At 41.7% G+C, this 19,279-nt stretch overlaps 1 protein-coding gene across 1 annotated transcript in view; it reads right to left on the bottom strand.

Moving 5' to 3' along the window:
• The window catches only part of LOC114209955 (uncharacterized), a 134,401-nt gene that overhangs the window by 82,773 nt on the left and 32,349 nt on the right, over positions 1–19,279 (bottom strand). The window contains 9 exon segments of the mRNA XM_088024267.1: positions 402–539; positions 1,477–1,570; positions 3,987–4,142; positions 6,402–6,607; positions 7,643–7,871; positions 9,640–9,715; positions 9,718–9,760; positions 10,499–10,699; positions 17,977–18,104. Of these exon segments, the coding sequence (XP_087880393.1) occupies positions 402–539; positions 1,477–1,570; positions 3,987–4,142; positions 6,402–6,607; positions 7,643–7,871; positions 9,640–9,715; positions 9,718–9,760; positions 10,499–10,699; positions 17,977–18,104 (1,271 nt within the window).

Here is a 19,279-nt window from a genome sequence, read left to right on the forward strand (position 1 = left end):
AAGAAATGGAGGAAGAATAAAACAGAAAACAATAAAATTATTTATCTACAAAGGGTAGAGGTAGAAGAACATGATATTTTCTGCTGGCTGATTCTAGCTAGCCAATATTATAGTTACATACAAAGAAAAAATTGTTAACAAATCACTAAAAATTAAGAGACCCAGTAAGGATTTAGTCATGTGTTGACTTCACATTAGGAAAGGAGGGAAGGAGGGGAGATAAAATGATAGAAGAGAAGGGAAAGAAGGAAGAAAGAGAAGGAAGGAAGGGGAGAAGGGGAGGAAGGAAAGAAGGGAGGAGAGAGGGGGCAGGCTAAAGGGAAGAAGGGGCGGTATGGGTAGCCTGGCATCAGCTGTCCTAGTGGTAACATGGCTCAGGTTTCTCTATCTTATAGGCTGACCTTCACATCAGCAGGACAGCCCCACCAGGGCGTGTGATAGAAGGATGCCTGTTGGACAGTCACCATCAAGGCATTTTTCTGAGCCGCTTGGCATGCAAAGGTCACTTGCATATTTTCCACTCCTGAATGGAATAAGAGCTAAAGGAAGAAAATGTGAAAGATATTAGGAATTTCTGCCATAAATTAAGAGATGAAGTTGAGGATTTCAGATCACCACTTATTTAACATGTAAACATATGAATCAAACTGCAGGATGAGCTGAGATCCTTGCTCCTCAGCCATAGGACTGAATCTGGTCTCTAAGCACCATTTCGTCCCGGAAGGCACCCTCCAGGCCTGATTTGCTCTGTAGCTGGACACCAACAGGTTTCTGGTCAGAAAAGGATGAGCTGGCTCTGATGAACTAGCAAACGTGCTCAGTGGCAGCCTTTTAAAACTGCCAAGATTAGATTAATGTTTAAAAAAATAAACACACAGGGGCGCCTTGGTGACTCAGTCATTTAAGCGCCGGACTTCAGCTCAGGTCATGATCTCAGGGTCCTGGGATTGAGTCCTGAAGTGGGCTCCACACTCAGCAGGGAGTCTGCTTGTCCCCCTCCCTCTGTCCCTCCCCCTGCTCATGCTTTCTCTGACTCTCTCTCAAGTAAATAAAATCTTTAAAAAAATTAATTAATTAAAAAATAAAAAATACACAAATACAAACCTATACATACACACACAGAAGCAAAGAGATTCATCTGAGTGGAAAGGGAAAATAACAGTACCAAGTTTAAGAAGATCAGATAAAAGCTCCAATAATAGGTGCATGTTTTAAAAACTTGGTACAAAGATGGTTCACTACAAGTGCTTCCTTTTAAAACCTAACAGAAGTTATTGCAAGGGTGTTGCAGTCTCTATGTTTCAAACCAGACCAATATGCACAACAAATAAGACAAGCCTATCATCATTATTTATGAAGTTGGAAGCTTTTTTTCTACATGGGAGCCAAATGTATGAATTAAATATGATGATTTGTAAAGAAATACATGAGCAAATTGCTTAATTTTACTTTAGTTTTTTTAAAAAAATAACTTACCTTAAGGATGGCTTCTTTTGTATAAAAGCTAAACTTGCCAACCTGGTTATCATCCACCTCAGAGATGGCTAAGACAAGAGTAGTAGGAGAATATCTGCAAGAAGAAACATGACATTGTTCTGTTGTACCATGCCGTTAGTCAAGAGATGCCCATTCTCATGGGACCAAACCATATGTGATCAGCTCTGAGACATCAGCAATAATACCAAGTGCAGATGTTACACAAGACTTGATATTTCTGCCCAAAGACTGAAGGGCTCTGGGGTCTTTTCAATCCTTATTGGACTTGATCTCCTTGCAGTTTCCTTGTGGTGACCACTGACTCCAAATTCTTTTCTCTTGATCACCATTCCACTGTTTTATCCTGTTTCTCTTTGTACCTTTGACCTCGTGTCCTCAGGCTCTTCACTGACTCAAACCCTTTTATCCACTCCCTAAAAGCTGTCCAGTTCTTTCTCTCTTCCATTGCCCCAATAATTATTTAAATGTTCTTTGCAACCATGTTTATGCCTTGGGATATAGTCCTTTGTCCATACTTATGAGACTCTGTCAAGTAATTTAATATCTATGGATCTTGGTTTCTTCATCTGTAAATGGGAGATATCACCTATGTCATAGGGTTAAGGCAAATATTAAATGGGATAATATGCATGAATGTGCTTTTTAAAATGTAAGCCACTATGCTCAGGTTTGATATATGTTGTTGTTATAACAGCACTCCAAAGTGGCAATTTTAAGGAATTAACATACGTAAAATAAATGCAAACTCAAGAGACAAGATCCTTGGATGCATAAACCTTCCCCTGGTAATTCAGAAGGCTCCCCAGATCTTACAGGATTGTTGGATCATTGTTGGGAGAATCAATCACAGCTTGACCAGGTCACAGATCATTTGGGCACTTTGTGCTGATTGGTTGATTCCAGTTGAACAAAAATATGCCCTATTTTACATCAGTGCAGAATGCCAGCTCCAGCAGGAGGCCTTGAAGAGCCAGAGCATAGCTTGGCTCCAGGTTGGAGACCTAACTAGCCTCATCTGAGGCCCAATCATATTTCCTGCCTTCAGTTTCTGTGAGACATCTCTATATCCTTATGCTAAATTCTCTTTTTGGCTTAGTTAGTGTGACAGGACAGAGCAGGAAATATTTTGCCTCCGGGGGACATTTGGCAATGTCTGGAGACATTTGTGATTGTTATAATCGGGGAGGAGAAGGCCTATTACTGGCATCTGGGAGGTAGTGGTCGGGGATGCTGATAAACAACCTCTGCTGCACAGGACAGCCCCCTAGAAGAAAGGGTTATCCAGCCCCAAATTTCAATAATGCCAAGGTTGAGAAATTCTGGGATACCATATTCTATCATCCTAACTTTCTCCATTTTAGCCCATGGTCTCTTTGGAGAAGAGAGGAGTCCTTTAACATTTTAACACATCAGAGTTACATTTTGAGCACTGATCCACACTAGCAAAACAAAGGGGATTTTTCCTCCTTGGAGTCATCTTTGCTTTCCTTGGGCTGGGGCCAGTACCAGGAATCTCCAGGGACAGAGCTCTGACCCTCGGAGGAAGGGCAGACTAGAAGAGAAGGAAAGAAGAGGGAGACAGAAGTTTCTCCTCAGCACACATCAAAGGCTGACTCTGCACAAAGGAAAAAGATTCCTTTCCCCGACTAAGCAGACTCATGATCTGTTACTAGTAAGAGTGTTTTCTTTCCAGCAATGGGCTGAACCTATGGGGCATGAAGAAATTTCACTGCTTTAAGTCCGCTTCTGCTGCAGGCCAACAAAAGAGTCTGACTGAGATACTGCCATACACGTTAGATTTGTACATTATATTAGAGTTTCAAGGAAACAGCTGCTCAAAAAATTTGACTGACTTCTTCCTGGTCTCAGGGGAAGTGGGAGAAGTGATCTGAACTTCTGATCCATGGTTCTTGCCCCATGAGACAAACCCTCATACCCCTTTCTACCCAGAAACAACACGGTCAACCTGGGTAGTGGCTGAGCCTGTGATCCTATCTCACTTGAGCTCTCTGATCCAATTGTTCCATTAATCAGTGTTTTTAAATTCAATTATCACCCTTCATTGAGATTTCTCCCCCTGCTCTGATGGACTCTGAAAAACAAACTGAGGGTTCTAGAGGGGAGGGGGGTGGGGGGATGGGTTAGCCTGGTGATGGGTATTAAAGAGGGCACGTTCTGCGTGGAGCACTGGGTGTTATGCAAAAACAATGAATCATGGAACACTACATCCAAAACTAATGATGTAATGTATGGTGATTAACATAACAATAAAAAATTTAAAGAGATCTCTGCCCCCCTCTTAGTAAAGAAAAAAAGAAAGAAAGAAAAAGAAAAAGAAAAAAAGAAATGGCATCATGGCAGTTAGAATAAAAGAGAGGGAATTTAGATATAAAATTGTATTTGTGTGTCCAGTGGTGATAGAAATTATTTTTCACTCGCTGTTCGTTCTACCACTACATTATTTTTACTTTGAACTTTTCAAGGCTCACCTGTCCACTTGATCACTGTCCTTCAGCAGAGAGGTAATAAAGACAGGAGGTGGATGGTCCACTTTTTCTTTGAGTGGTGCAAATTCAAAGTGAACAGGTCTCAGATACAAATGGAACTCTTCAAAACCCATCTCCCATGCCAATTCCTTATAGAGACTAGAAGGGGGGGGGGGTGGATAAAGAACCAAGAGCATTTACTATTATTTTCCACTAAAAGAAAAGTAAGTGGTAAGAAAACCCAAAAAATCTGAATAAGCACAAAAGCAAAAGTCAAAACAAGAGTAAGCCAAGTCCAGTATAGAGCGAATGAGTTACAAAGATCTTGCATCCACTCTACACTATGACAGACAGTTAAATATAGAAGTTAAAGTCGGAGATGTGCTTGGGCACTTCCACCACTCTCATTTCCTGCAAGTTGGCTTTTGTCCTCAGAGTGCTCATGGGGTCACCAATACTGCTTTCAATACAAGGCTATTTTCTCTTAGAGCTCTTTGCAGCTGGCCTTGTCCTCTCTTTGAGGAACATCTTTGTTCTCTTGGATCCAGGATCTCCATGTCCCTGCCTCATGACCACTATCTCTCAGTCTTCATTGGCTCCTCTTCCTCTTTATTTTTCAAATCCTAGTATTTCCTGGGGTTCCAAACCTGGTCCTCTTCTTATCTTCTCTGTCCCCTCCTTGGGGTGTTTATCTTCCAACCCCAAGCCCTAATGATCACCCCCTATTGTAAGAACCTGTGGCCCTACCTCTGTCTTGTCCCAGATCTGAGCTCTGCTCCCACATTAACATGGCTTGTAACAAGGCTCCGTTCAGATGCCCCTCTGGCACTTCAGCCTTAAAAGTCTAGAATGTCTTCCCCGGCCCCACACCCACATTCTCTAACACATTTCTCTATTTTGAGAAGTTGGTACATTAAGGCTGAATTCAAATGGCACCTCTATTATTTTGCTAGGCTCCTGTAACAAAGTACCATAAACAGAAATTTGTCTCACAGTTCTGGAGCCTAGAAGTCTGGGATCAGGGTGTTGGTAGGGTTGGTTCCTTCTGAGGACCATGAGGGAAGGATCTGTTCCAGGCCTCTCTCCTGGGCTTATAGATGGCCGTCTTCTGCCTGTGTCTTCCCATCATCTTTCTTCTGGTGTATCTGTGTCCAAGTTTCCTCCTCTTATAAGAATACCAGTCATATTGGATGAGGGCCCACCCTAATCATTTCATTCTCCTGTAAAGACCCTACCTTCAAATGGGGTCACATTCTGAGGCACTGGGGATTAGGACTTGAATATATAAAGCTGCCAGGGGACACAGGTCATCCCTCAACAGTGCCTCTTTTATGAAGCTTCCCTGATCCACTTACAGAGAATGAAATGCTCCATTTTCTGAGTTCCCATAGTATTTTGGTTGTATGACTAAAATATCAATCAAACTGTAGTACAACTAACTTTTAATGAGCTCCCTGAGAACAAGGATCAAAAATTATGGGGAGGTAGTATCACAGAAGTTAATAAATATCTTAACTCAGTTTGAATTCTGCTTCTACTACTTTCTAGTTATGTGATTTTAGGCAAATTACTTAACCTTCTGAGCCTCTACTTCTTTGCTGGTAAAATATTAGTAAGGATCCTCTTAAGGATATTCTGGAAATTAAATGAATGAATACACATCAAGTCCCCAGGACAGACCCTGGCTATAGCAGGCTCTCGGTAATGGTTGGTGGTAGATGATTGGGCCCTTTAGGTCTATAGGGCCTCTCATGAGGACTAGAACATAACAGAACTCAGAACTCATACATGTTTGCAACTGACCCTTTAATTCCACATCTTTCCTGCTTCTAGAACATGTCCACTTGGATGTCTTCCCATCACCTCACACTCATACCTAAAACCTAACTGTTCAATCTCTCTGTCTCTCCCTACCTGTTGAGCCTTCCAAACCTCTGTCAGGCCTGAGGCTGTCACTGACTCCTCCCTCTCCTCTCTCTAGTCCTCTAGTGCTTCTGTTCTGCTATTCAACTTCATCGTAGTTAAGAGCAAATCCAGTAAATATTCAGAGTGACCGTGTAGGTCAGGCCTCATACCAGGTGATGGGACACCATGGGAAACAACATGGACAGTGTTTTTGCAATCAGGGAGCTGACACCAGCAGGAAAACTGATAAACCAGTATTAAGCATTTAACTGAAAGGTAATGTACTGAATGGAGAGGAAGCCCCGGTGCCAAGAGGAGCGCCTAGCCTCGCTGAGTGGTCAGAGAGGCATGTAGGGAGGCTTGTGTGGAGAAGGAACAAGGGAGCAAGGTGGTCATTTCAGCCAGTTAGAAAGCTCACTCTGGCAGCCCTGGGGCACAGAGGGAATAAGACCTGTAGACAGGGAAACCTGTGGTCTGTTCTCCCCCATCTGGATTCTCAGTCCCCCTACTGACCGAGCTAAGTGTACACTCTCCAGACTCATTTCTATCAGCTGGTGGCGGAGGGTCACAAGTTCTAGAAGTTTAGAAAATGTCTCCGGGAGCAGCACAGGAGAATCTTCTTGGCTTTGGTTCTGTCCTTTGTCTGCTGCAGACTTGAGTGCGAGCAGACCAATCTCTTCCAGGAGAAAGGGATCTCCCATTACTTTAGCTGAAAACAGCTGAAAGAAAACAAAACACTTTTTAAAATCTAAAAAAAAGAAAGTTCACATATTAAGAAAAACACTCTCGGTGGCACAGCCTCTGGATCCAGATTTCCTGGGTTCAGGTCCTAGCTCTGCCGCTTATAAACTGTGAAATTTTGCTATCTCTCAGTTTCCTCAGCTGTAAAGGGGGGATAAGAATAGTCACAGTAGCTGAGAGGAACAAGTGGATAAAAATTACCTAATAGGATTGTTGAGAGAGTTAAGTGAGTTAATACACACAAAAGTGCCTGGTACATAGTATTTGCTGTTATCATTATTATAAATATTTTAAGCCAAAATAAAGAATAGAAGTAGAAGTCCCTGATATTTTCCAAGTATTTTAGAGGCCAATAATAATAATAATTTCCTATAAACTCTTCTAACTGCAGTTTCAAATTTTCAAAGTGTTTTCACATATATTACCTCATTTCTATCTTCACAAGATAGGGACCATCAAGCTCACTTCCACCCCCCTCCCCTCAAATACACAAACATAATGTTAGAAAATAGGAAAGGGAAGCTCAGAGAGGCTAAGAGACTTGTTAGAGTCACACAGGAAATTAATGGCAGGGCTGAACTTGAGTCCAGGTCCCTGACTCCTCACTTAGCCCTCTCTCTCCTCTACCAGATCTCAGCTCAGGACAAAAAGAGGGAATTTCAGGAAGAGTCTCAGTGGAAATAAAATATATAACTTTTAATTAAAAATGTATATCGTTAAAATATATATATAATATATATATATTTATATGTAAAATAAGCCAAAAAAACATTTCCCACATATGTACATCTCCCTTCTAAGTGTAGCAATATCCTGATAAAGAGGAAACTTTAACCAAAAGTGAAAAAAGAATTACATAAAAATGTTGGCAAGGCCTAGACTATGATCTGTCTCTGGCCAAACAGGGGAGGAACAGAGCCAAACAGAAAAACAAAGCTAAGTAGTAACATCTGGGTGGAAACGTTCTCTTTGCCAAGGAACGCCCCCTCCCCGACCCTCTTCAGAGAACCTACATCTCTCTGGAGCTGAGTGCTGTACCAGGACTGGGGCCTGGCTGGTGTGAGCCACATATCCAAAGCCAGGTGCAGCACACGTCTCTCCAGCAAGGTGAGGCTGCTGACGGATGTGGGTCTGCAGGTGTGGCGGGCCTCCCGGAGGACGTACTCAAGGGATTGGGGGATGAGTGATGCGAGACCCAGGGAAGGGTGGAACTCCAGCAGATAAATGTTTTCCAAGGCTGGGCTTAAAAAGAGGATTAATCAATGACAATTTTACACAATGAAGAACTTAATCTATTTCAAAAGATATTTGAATTTTTCATTTTTTAAGACCAATAAAACAGCTGCTATAATCCAAGGCATTATAAAAAACTGGGAGTTCAAAGGGGCCAAAGAGGCCATCCAGACTCCACCAGATTATATAACATGCTCTTTGCTTTAACATGAACCCCTTTAAAATTGGAAGCTGTAAGAGTTTATTCCTAAAAGTCCAATCTGATTCTTAAACTGTATATGGCAAACCTGTAAGCATTCCAATAATCGGCATTTAGTCAAATATTTGAAAACAAAATAACTTAAAATTGAAAATATAACTAAAAATAAAAATATTAAACAAATAATTTCCATGACTGGTTTCTATTTTTTCCCTGAGTCTTTATCCTTTTCCCCAAAAATAGTAATAAACAGAGACAAATTTTAAACTCTGTACACAACTGCTAGAATCATTCATGTTGCCATAAGAATGTTCTATTTTACAAATCGATGAGACCAGAAATGAGAAAATGCTAGTCTGTCGGTATTCCTTTGAAAAGAGAGGATACAGCACAAGTCAAGGGACTTTTTCTACCTACATCGAACTAAAGAGCATAAATACTTCTTAAACCTAGGCAAATGGGGATTCTTCTTTGTTCTAAATCTTAAAAAATACAACTCTAAGGTTAGAAAGGAATCTCATCAAGCAAATAACATTTGCTTTTGAGACTATTCTGACAGGTCTTGGTGTCCATATAATCCTAGCATGTTCTTTCAAAAAACCATTTCCTGAACAGTAGAGTCTTGCCATACATAGCCAGCCACACACACACACACAGCTGATGTCTCAAGCTTATTACAGTGAAGAAATCAGTCCTGAAAAAGGTCTGGGGAGAACATGCTGTCTTGTGCCTGAACTCCCAGAGCTCTTTCTCAAGGGATAAGGTTAGAATGTAAGCTAGGAAATCCCACGGCATCCTGCTGGTACCCAAGAGGATTTCATCGCCAGTGTGACAATGTCCTACTGAAAGTGTGCACTTGACGGGAGTGCAGGGCCATGCCTCTGTTGTTCACAACTGTGTCCTCACCTCCTAGCACAGTGCCTGGGACCTGTAGGTGCTCAACAGATACTTGTTACATGTTGAAACGAGCTGGACAATTTCTCTACGCATTTGAAGACAAGCCCGGGGCTTGTCACCCACTTGCCCATTCCCTCACTACCCTTAAAGGCTGGGAAGGAATGGGGGTTCAAACTACATGTCAAAGGGGTGACTTAAAGTATGTACCTTCTCTGAGTGATCTCAGGAAATTTAATTTGCTCCTTAAAGGGGTAGGGGTCACAAGGTGAGTCTGCAGAAACCTCTTTGGTGACACTTACTAGAATATATAGATTCCTTCTTAAGAAACTTTTAAGCCCATCCAAGTGTCATATACATTGGCTTATGTGGCACCTCTGATTAAACCCTCTGATGGCATTTTAAGAGTAAATGCTTTTTTTTTTTTATAGAACTTCTCAAGAGAATACAGATTGTACACCTTGTGGTATAACTTTAATTCTAGCCTCCTATTCTTTATTACTTACAAAGCAAATGGATATTGAGTATGCAAGAAAATCCCTCTTCTGGGGCTTTTATATCTACTTCACTCACCTTCCCAAATACTTGAGAGGTACTTTATAGAAGAGTATTTAAACTTAACACCATACCCTTAACTTATCTAAAAGATTAAATGTAAAATGTCTGAAGACAATGCCACCATACCAGCTATTGTTGATGGAAACAAGTTGTTTGCAAATTATGTTAAGGGGAAGTCCAAAGTTACTGCTATCATCCGGAGGCCTTCCTGCCAAAGCCTCTGGACATACTCCTGCTGACACTCTATCTAAAAATGTAGCATAAAAGTTAAAATTAGAAAAGTTAAACTTGCCCATGGATGTGAATTATGAGCCCTAGTATGAGAAGAACAGCAGTCCTTTGCACCCCTTCATTGTTTGACTAATTTTCACCCAGACACGGTTTTGAGGATCCACTTACACGAAGACACACTGGTCTCTCAGTCTGAGCCAAGGGTCAGCCAATAAAAGCAAAGGCGAGCAAATTCAGACAACCTTAAGAGGCCCAGGAAAACTTCTTTCTGTCAAATAATGGACTACAAGGAAAAACTTCTGACCAGGTCTAAGGTAAATGCACTGCAACAGTCTATCTCCTGCTTACTTCCTGCCCCTGGCTTTTCCCCCAGAGGACATACACTTAATTTTTTCCTTTAGTGTCCTAAAAATAGCCACAAAAAAATAATAAACATAACTTTTTACATTAATGGCTTGTAAAGGGGTATGTTTCATCCTCCTTTCAATACCAATAAACTCGATCATCTAGTGAAAATAAGTTTTCTATTTTTTGTGGACCATTAAATGTAATTAGGGTTGGAAACTTCATTTAAAGACCATAGTTATGCTTGGAATTCAACGATGCAAATGAGCTTACAAATAAATATGCTGTACATGCTGCCCTAGAAAACCTGGATTCTGAGTGTGCAACGAAAGGAAAACACTTTTCAGTTCTGGCCTGGGTTTTCCATCGTCTTCTCGCATGTAATATTTTAAAATCCAAATGTACTTACGTGCTGATTGAGGATGCCCCTCACGAGCTGCAAGTGAAGCCTGAGGCAGGTGCATGCATCTCAGTAGGCCTTAATGAAGTAAGGGTGGCTGAAATCAAACCTTGGGCGCCTGTGCATGATGTCAGTGATCACTTGTGCTAAGGCAAACCTCTCCTCAGGGTCCAGAACGTGCTGGTAGGCTTCAAAGTAACAGTCAAGAAGCTGCAGATAAGGTTTATAGTCAGGGAACAGCAGAGGCAGCCCTAGGCTCCAGCAAAGAGAGGTGAGCCTCCCATCCCCCATGCTTTGGAAAGCCTTGGAGCATCAGCAGGAGAGAGATGGCTCAGACCCTCCGGATACCAGCCTGGTGTGGGCAGCTACAGCACGGGGCAACCCAAGGGTCATTAGTAAACCCACAGAGGTAGGGAGGGCAAAGGAAGGAACACTAGTTTTGCCTGTGTCCCCTCTTCCTCTGCTCTCCACAAATAAAAGGGGGGTTATATAATGAATAATATAACATCTAATAGTTATAAGCTCCAATGAGACAGTGCATGCAATGCCACTTCATCAAATATATTTATCTGCAACACCGTTCTCCAAAGACTCATTCTCCCGCTCCCATTTTACTCCATCACCAAACGTAGGCAGGTGGCTACTTACCCTCTTTTTTTTTTTTTTTAATATTTTTATTTATTTGGGAGAGAGAGTGAGCAAGAGAAAGGGTAGGCAGGTGGCTTCCTTCCCTCTTTTTAAAAAGGTATTTTTATTGGGGCACCTGGGTGGCTCAGTCATTAAGTGTCTGCCTTCGGCTCAGATCATGATCCCAGGGTCCTGGGATCGAGCCCCATGTTGGGCTCCCTGCTCCGAGGGAAGCCTGCTTCTCCCTCTCCCACTCCTTGCTTGTGTTCCCTCCCTCGCTGTGTCTCTCTCTGTCAAATAAATAAAATCTTAAAAAATATATATTTTTATTTATTTGAGAGAGAGTGAGTGAGCGAGAGAGAGAGCACACAAGCTGGGGGCAGGGGAGAGGCAGAGGAGAGGGATAAGCGGGCTCCCTGCTCAGTGGGTGCGGGACTCGATCCCAGGACCCCAGGATCATGACCTGAACCAAAGGCAGACACTTAACCGACTGAGCCACCCAGGCGACCCTCCTCCCCTCTTCTTATCCTCAGCTCCATTTCTGACCCCTTTTCTTTAATAGTCTGCCCAAATTTCACCTAGAAATGATAGGGAGTGGTAGAATGGAAGGCTGAGGTGAAAGTCCCCTAACTACAAAGGCATTTATCCCAGACAGGACTCTATTAGGAAGGGCTTCATGTACCGAACTCTCCAAGGCATCGAGGGAGTTTCTCTTCTAGTGGAGATCACAAACCTTTTCTAAAAACCAAAGAAAGCTCCCAGACACTAACCCAGTAACCATTGAAGAGGGTTCTCAGTGCGGGAATTCAGAGAGAGAGATACTCTTTATTTTGCTTTTACATTTGTTTGTGACCTTAAGAATTTATGTTCTATGTATAAATTCTGTTTGTGTGTAATTAGTCATGGTGCTAATCGGAAAAATGCTCTTCAGAGATCACTGGGCTGGAATCCCAAACAGGGACCTAAGGGCAAGACAAGCAGTTCTGAACAGTGTAACTACCGTTCAGGCCTGTCCCACATTATATCAAATACATTAAGACATGCTCACATCCCAATCAAATTCTTTCCTGTAAAAATGTTAAATGATATTCATAATTTTGCTTTTCAAGTTATTTGGCTACGAGCGACACATTGAATTAGTGATTGGCTCTAATTTCTGGGCAGTATATACTCAGAGGTTCTTATGAAGTGAGGAGATCTGAGCTATAAATTTTCAAATGCAATGAGATGTTTATAAGTGCTCAGTTACAATGTTTTTACATTTTACTGACATGTAATTAAGTATTTATTGATAACAATTTTGTATTTTCTTTTCATATTTCAGAGTAATGCATGTGTTTTTCCTCAAATTGCAAACATTTTCAGTGGTACCTGCAAAGCTCTTAGATCCTAAACACTGAGTCCACATTGCCTGACAGATAAATTGGCTCCGACTGGAAGCTACTGAGGCTTTATTCCATTCATTTCACAGCAGAACAAATTCCTTTCCTCTGCTGATCTAATCCAACACATCCTCCCTCCAGGGTTTAGCTCAAGAAGTCCCTCCCCAGTCTTCTTTCACTAGCTCCTCTTATGGAGGCTTCACTCTTCTAGAAGGTGTCAGCTCCCATTGTAACCTTATCACCAAAGTCACATAGGCTTGCCCAGTGTGTGCATTTAATTGGCAGCAAGGAGTGAATTGTTAAGGTTGCAATTTCTACCAACCTGACAGTCTAGCACACTTTGACTTGCATCAGAGAAAGAGTGTGTCTTGTTTCCTTGGGTGTTGGTCTTTCCAGTGGCTTGAGGCCAGGAAGTCAGCCCTCGTCTTAACAAACTAAGAAATTTCCTAAAAGGAGATAAAAAGCCCCTCTCTTTGTGTGGAGTCCAGAGCTAAGAATGGAAAACCAGAAAGAACTGAGAAGGCGCAAGCACCACTTGAATACACATGGCAACAGTGCAGGAGGCAAAGGGGAATAAAGGACCCATGTGGGAGGAAAAGCCAGGAGTGTCTCCAATCTTGCCATTCATGGCTTCCAAGGCCCCCAAAAGAGGTAAACACTCGAGAATCAATAGCAGACCAGGAATCAAATGCTGCCTTATTAACAGATGTCCAGTATCTGGCCTTCAATGCTAAAGCACAAGGAGACTGGGGCACTTTATTTAGCATCAGGTTTTGCAGGATACCTTTTGGGAAACATTGGTCTAAGGGACCTTAAGTCAACCTTAGCACAAAAAGGAAAACACTAAATGAGGCTAAAAGCTCAGAACATACAACTCGCTCTGCAGGTTAGAAACTCACATATCTCAGAATGTGAAATGAAGGAAGGTGGAGATTGCCAGGCCTTTAAGTGAGTCCCAGGGAAAATGAAGCAGGCAGGGTGGTCTAAATTACCTGTTCCCTCCGCTGAGCTCTACTCTAGAATAGCATTCAGTTATTAAATAGTAGAAGACAAAGCAGAAATGAAGGGTGATGGGTAAGACAGGTGTCACTCAATAGTGTGTGTGTGGGGGGGTGTTTAGGAAAGTAACAATCACCTCCCTACATCATTCTGGACTAACTTGAACATTTTTGACTGGGCCAAGGCAATCCCAGGAGCCGGTGTATAGTATTTGTATGCCTTGACCTGTTTTTTTTGTACAGAGAGTCCTATTGTTTGGCTATTTGGCAGAAGTTCATGGGGGAGGGTTCTTGCCAGTGATTTCAATCTGCTGATACCAGGTTGCAGAGGTTGGCACTAAAATGCCAAGCTCACTTGTGTTGTTCATAGGATTGCCCAATTTAACAAAAAACATACAGGTCATCTAGTTACATTTGAATTTCTGATAAACAACAAACAACTTGTTTAGTATAATTATGTCCCAGATATTGTCATATTTTACTTGGCAGCCCTAGCTTTTGAAAAGGTAAAAAGTGGCTCTCTTTTTACATTGAGAAGGCTTTCTCAAGCATTGGCCTCAACCTCGAGATGCTCTCAGATGGGCCCTTGCATAATTTTATTATTAATTCTTTCCCAACATGGGTAAGACCATGATCGAAAGATCATGCCTTACAGGTTCTATTTACAATCTGTTTGCTAACCGGCCCATTTCCATTTAAACTCTGGGCTGGTATTTGTCTAAGAAATCTCCCTAGCCTGTCAAATGTCACCTGTGTGTGTCAAGGGCCAACTCTCAGGCAAAATAATACGTGGTACCCACCGACGGGAGGTCTCAAATATTGGAGAAAATAGAAAAAAAAAAGCTAAAATGAATAATCTCAAACCTGACTGTGTTTGTATTATTTTTACCTCAAACTTTTTATATTTCTGAAACTGAAGAAACTTAAAAAAATAGCATTTTAGGTCAAATGAAAGTGCAAAACAGAAAATCAATGCTAGGCACAATTTGTCATAGATTTTTTTTTTTTTTTTTTTTTTTTTAGTGCTCCAAACACTAATTCAAACTACCCCAAAAATGTGTCCTCTGGTGGCTGTAGACAGAATTAGCATTTGGGGCACGTGTCACTTAGCGGCCTGTACAGCTGATGCCTGGCTTCTCTAAGAGTTCCTTAATCCACCTAAATTCACATCAGCTCTAGTTTTATGAACATTTATACATAATATGGTTACTTTAAGGATTTAAGACAACCCAGTGTGTTTGAGCAATTCTTAACTCTAGTGATTCCAATATATTTAACAATCAAAAACAGCTGACCAAACTTGGCAGTAGAATCAGTACTGGGAGAAATCAATTGTACTCTAGATAAAAATATGGTTTATCCATTAAAAATAGGCTCTTTTGACAGAATTTCTGATTTAGAAGGCCACATTTTACAGTTTTGGCACGGATAGCTCAGTTTCTATAGTGAACTTATTGTCAGGGTGAGAAAGGAGGGAGACATTTTCAATGATTTTTTTTTTTTTAAGATTTTATTTATTTATTTGACAGAGAGAGACACAGCGAGAGCGGGAACACAAGCAGGGGGAGTGGGAGAGGGAGAAGCAGGCTTCCCGCGGAGCAGGGAGCCCGATGCGGGACTCGATCCCAGGACCCTGGGATCATGACCCGAGCCGAAGGCAGCCACTCGACCGACTGAGCCACCCAGGCGCCCGCCAATTTATCTTTTTAACTTTTTAATTTTATTTATTTGTCATTTTTTTTTAAAGATTTTATATATTTATTTCACAGAGAGAGATAGCGAGAGCAGGAACACAAGCAGGGGGAGTGGGAGAGGGAGAAGCAGGCTTCCCGCTGAGCAGGGAGCCCGATGTGGGGCTCGATCCCAGGATCCTGGGGTCATGACCCGAGCCGAAGGCAGACGCTTGATGACTGAGCCACCCAGGCGCCCCACTGATTTTTTTCTTTTTAAGTTAAAATAATTTCATTTGCTGTAGAAGAAACTAGTGGACAGCCCTGGTAGCTTAGCACAGAATGAAGCGTGGGCCAAAGGGTAGAGAAATCGATTTGTTTTTCAGTCCTCTTTGCCCTTCTAGTCTTCTATTGCCATTGTCCTGTCCGGGGCCTCCACAGGAGGCCTAGGAGCCCTGAAAGGGAAGGCGGGGAGAGAGAGTCCAGAAAAGGGGGGCGGTTTAAAACTCATGTCTGGACCAATAAACTTGTTGAGTTTAGGGATTCTGTCTTATTTACCTTTAATGTAGCCTTTTCAACTATTACACTCAGAGTCTAGATCTCTCATTTAGTTGATCAAAGTAAGTTTCTAATTGGCAGATCAAGGTTGCAGATGCAAACTCTGTAAAGGCCAGTTCCCCTTGAAAAGAGGAACCGTATTCAAAGCCCAAGGCTCCCACCCTTTAAGCCCAGCCAGGTGTTTTCAAAAATTGGGTGACCTACATCTCTATGAGTGATAGACCAGAAAGTCGATGAAATGGTAAACCATCTAATCTACTAGAAAAACAGTTCAAAGAAAACATTTCCACTTCCCCATCTTCTGACCACATCATAGTGCACTGTAAGCTGGCTTCCACCCCCATACCTCTTCTGAGAGTCCTACAAAGCTGGCAATGACCCTGGTGACTGACCCCACTGCCTGGTGTTTAGGCGTCATCTTTCTTGATGTTTCGCTGCACTCCACACTAGTAACTATCCTCTCCTAATTAAAATGTTTTTTTCCCCCCTAGTGGCTTTCATCACACTATTCTTTCCCTTTTTCTCCAGTTTCTTTGGCTTCCTCTTACTCCTCTCGTGGATTCTTGTTCTATGACCTTCCCCTACAATTTAAGTGTTACCCAGGGCTGCATCTCAGACATCTCTGGCTTTTCCTAGTCATTTGATTCATTACTGTGGTTCAATGTTCACTCTCATACCTCAGCTCATACCTGCTCCTGACCTTCAAACCTCCAGCTCCCACAAAACATTCACACCTGTTTTAGCAAGCTCTCCTCACATGCCTGTTGCCACAGACTCAGCACTATCTTCCCCTCTAAAGTGCCCCTCCTCCTGCATTCCATTTCAGTTAGTAGCCTCCTCCCTGACCCTGAGAAAGTCATTTTTAATTCCTTACTCTCTCACCCCACCATTCAGTCTTCAAATCCTGCCATGTCCACTCTGCAAAGACTTCTCGAGTCTGCCCCTCCCTCCTATTCTCACTCTTCCGTCCTTGGTGTAGGTCCCCTCCTACCTCTGCAGGTCACTGTTGCAATAAGGGCACTTGTTCTCTGCAGGAGCCCTATCCAATCCATTCTCCACACTAATACCCGAGCAGCTGTTGAAAACAGAGCCATGATGGTATTTCTCCCTTCCTGAAACTCACCAGTGGCTCTTCTTTGCTTATAAAATATACTGTAAATGTAGCATGTAGCAAGGTCTTTCACAGCTGCACTCAAACACATAGTCAGCTCGTTTCTCCTCACGCCTTTAGCGCCTAGTCATACTAGCCTTCTTCTTCCCCAAACTCACCATCCCCATTTTATACCTCCCTGACATCGCTCATGCAGTTTCCTCCACTTAAGAACTTTTTCCTTCTCTGACCGACAACATCTTCCTCATCTCTTAGGAACAGGATTAAATATCTACTCCTCTGAGGAGATTTGCCAACATTGCCTTTACTCCGATGGCCCCCCACAGGGCAAATCCCTCCCTCCACTGCGGTCTCCGGGGATCTGGCATGTGCCTCAGCTGTAAGCTGTTAGTTACTGGGTTGTAATTTTTACGTAAGAGATTGGATCAACGTCTATAGACTAGAAATTCCTTGAAGACAGATTATCTTCTATTTATCCATAGGTTCCTAATGTCTGGAATAGTACCTGGTGCAGAGTAAATACTTAATGTTTGATGAATAAACTACTAACATTTGGTGATCATCAGAGGGGCTCATAATCCATGCCGAGGACACAAGTGAAGAGCAGCGTTTCATTTATTACTAGGATATAAGCCATTGATGATATGATGATGAATTTAGCAAACTTCTGTTTCATTGCTTTAAACTTACCCTCAGAACTTGCTGCACTGAGCACACACCTTGCCCAACTGCTTGCCCCACGTGTGATGTATTTCTAAAGACTCTAATAAGGTCAGTTTGTGTTCCACAGAGTGAGGTTTGTCCCTGACAGGACAATGAATGTGAATGGAACCATCACCCACTCTCACTAAACACATACATAAAAACCAAAATTATACAGCCCTCTAACAAATTATGCCTGTAAGATAAAGAGGTATCCTTCCCATTTTATTTTTTATTAAAAGGAACCACAGTAAAGAAAATAAAATGTATTATTCACATCCTTACAACTAGCTGAGACAATTTAAATAAAATAATTATTTACTTTATTAGGAGCCTAATAGACCCCTAAAAGACCCACTGAGTTTTTTCATTTTTGTTTTTTCGATACTGGGTTTTGTAAGAATGTTTAGCAGATGTTTTGTTTTCTAGGGAAAAATACCTGGCACTTGTTTTCTAGAAGGGCTGCTTCCCAAGTCCACATGTCATACAGCACAGCAAATCTGTCCACACTTGCATGGGCCCATCCCCAGTCCTGGCCAGTATTTGACTCGTTGCCCTCTTTGTGACCTGGGAGAGAAGGGGATGAGAATGACCAGAGACAGGCCTTTCCACGAAGCTATTCTTATTAGAAAAGCGGCCCTTCAACTGTCAGCTCCATCTCAAGAATGGAAACACTGATTCAGTCACAGGGATTCCTAAGAATCAGCTGGAGAGCCATTGGCAAAGACTGGGACGTACTTGTTGACTTCGAAGTCACTAGTGGTTTTTGTTTTTACTCTTTAATTTTAGTTTTAAAGACCAATTTTAGAAATGTAACCAAAACTCAGTTAATACGAAATCTTCACTAAAACGTCCTCAGACCTATAATTTAAAGGCAAAACATACATTTCTCCTTCTCTAAAAACAGGTCCTCGGTGGTTTACCAACAAACCCAGTTTAACCTGCTATTTCAAGTGATGCTAGCCAAGTAAAATCTCTTTAGAGAAGTTTCTAAGAGATTCCTTAATTATGTTAATTATTAACTTAAATCAACAAAGGTAATCATTGTTATTATCCTGCTAAAATATTTTCCCACTACATTAATGTTAAGTTTCAGTATCAGCATGATTATTGCCTTTAATTTTCAGAACAAAATATCAAAAAAGTAGGAAATTTTCAGGGGCTGAACTTTGAGTTCAGGAATTATCACATATATGATGGTACTGAACAAGAGAAAGACTTTGATCAGGAATTTCGCTAGCAGCCGTTGGGAAATCATTTCACAATGGATGACTACATACTTCCTAGCTCAGTTGAAGGAAGCCATGTGGCTAATGATTACTGACTGTTTCAATCAAATTAAATTCTTAGCAGCTTGAAATGGTTGCGTGGGATTACAAATGAATATCAATAGAAACGATGCATTAGTATGTAGAATAACGAGTAAAGATAAAAACCAAAAGTTGAAATTAAATGCTGTAGAATGTTGGATGCCATCACCGCATCCCATGATTCAGACACCCAGTGGCCTGTGGCAAAAAGAAGTTCAAGCCAATGTTAAGTTAATTCTGCCTGGCTCAGAAAGGTTAATTGTCAAACACTCTTTGAGCAGCATTTTATATCAATATGAAAATGAATGACTCTTCATTACCATCTACATAATTACAAAATAGCACAAACCCTTGCTAAATTTCCTTTTAGGTGTTGTAATATCTCTAGAAACTTTAAGCTCTTTCCAAATATAATGCTGGTGTTGTCACATT

Source organism: Eumetopias jubatus, unplaced genomic scaffold (assembly GCF_037043125.1).
Source record: "Eumetopias jubatus isolate StellerSeaLion01/CBP00866 unplaced genomic scaffold, mEumJub1_p1.0 scaffold_6, whole genome shotgun sequence".
NCBI lineage: Eukaryota > Metazoa > Chordata > Mammalia > Carnivora > Otariidae > Eumetopias > Eumetopias jubatus.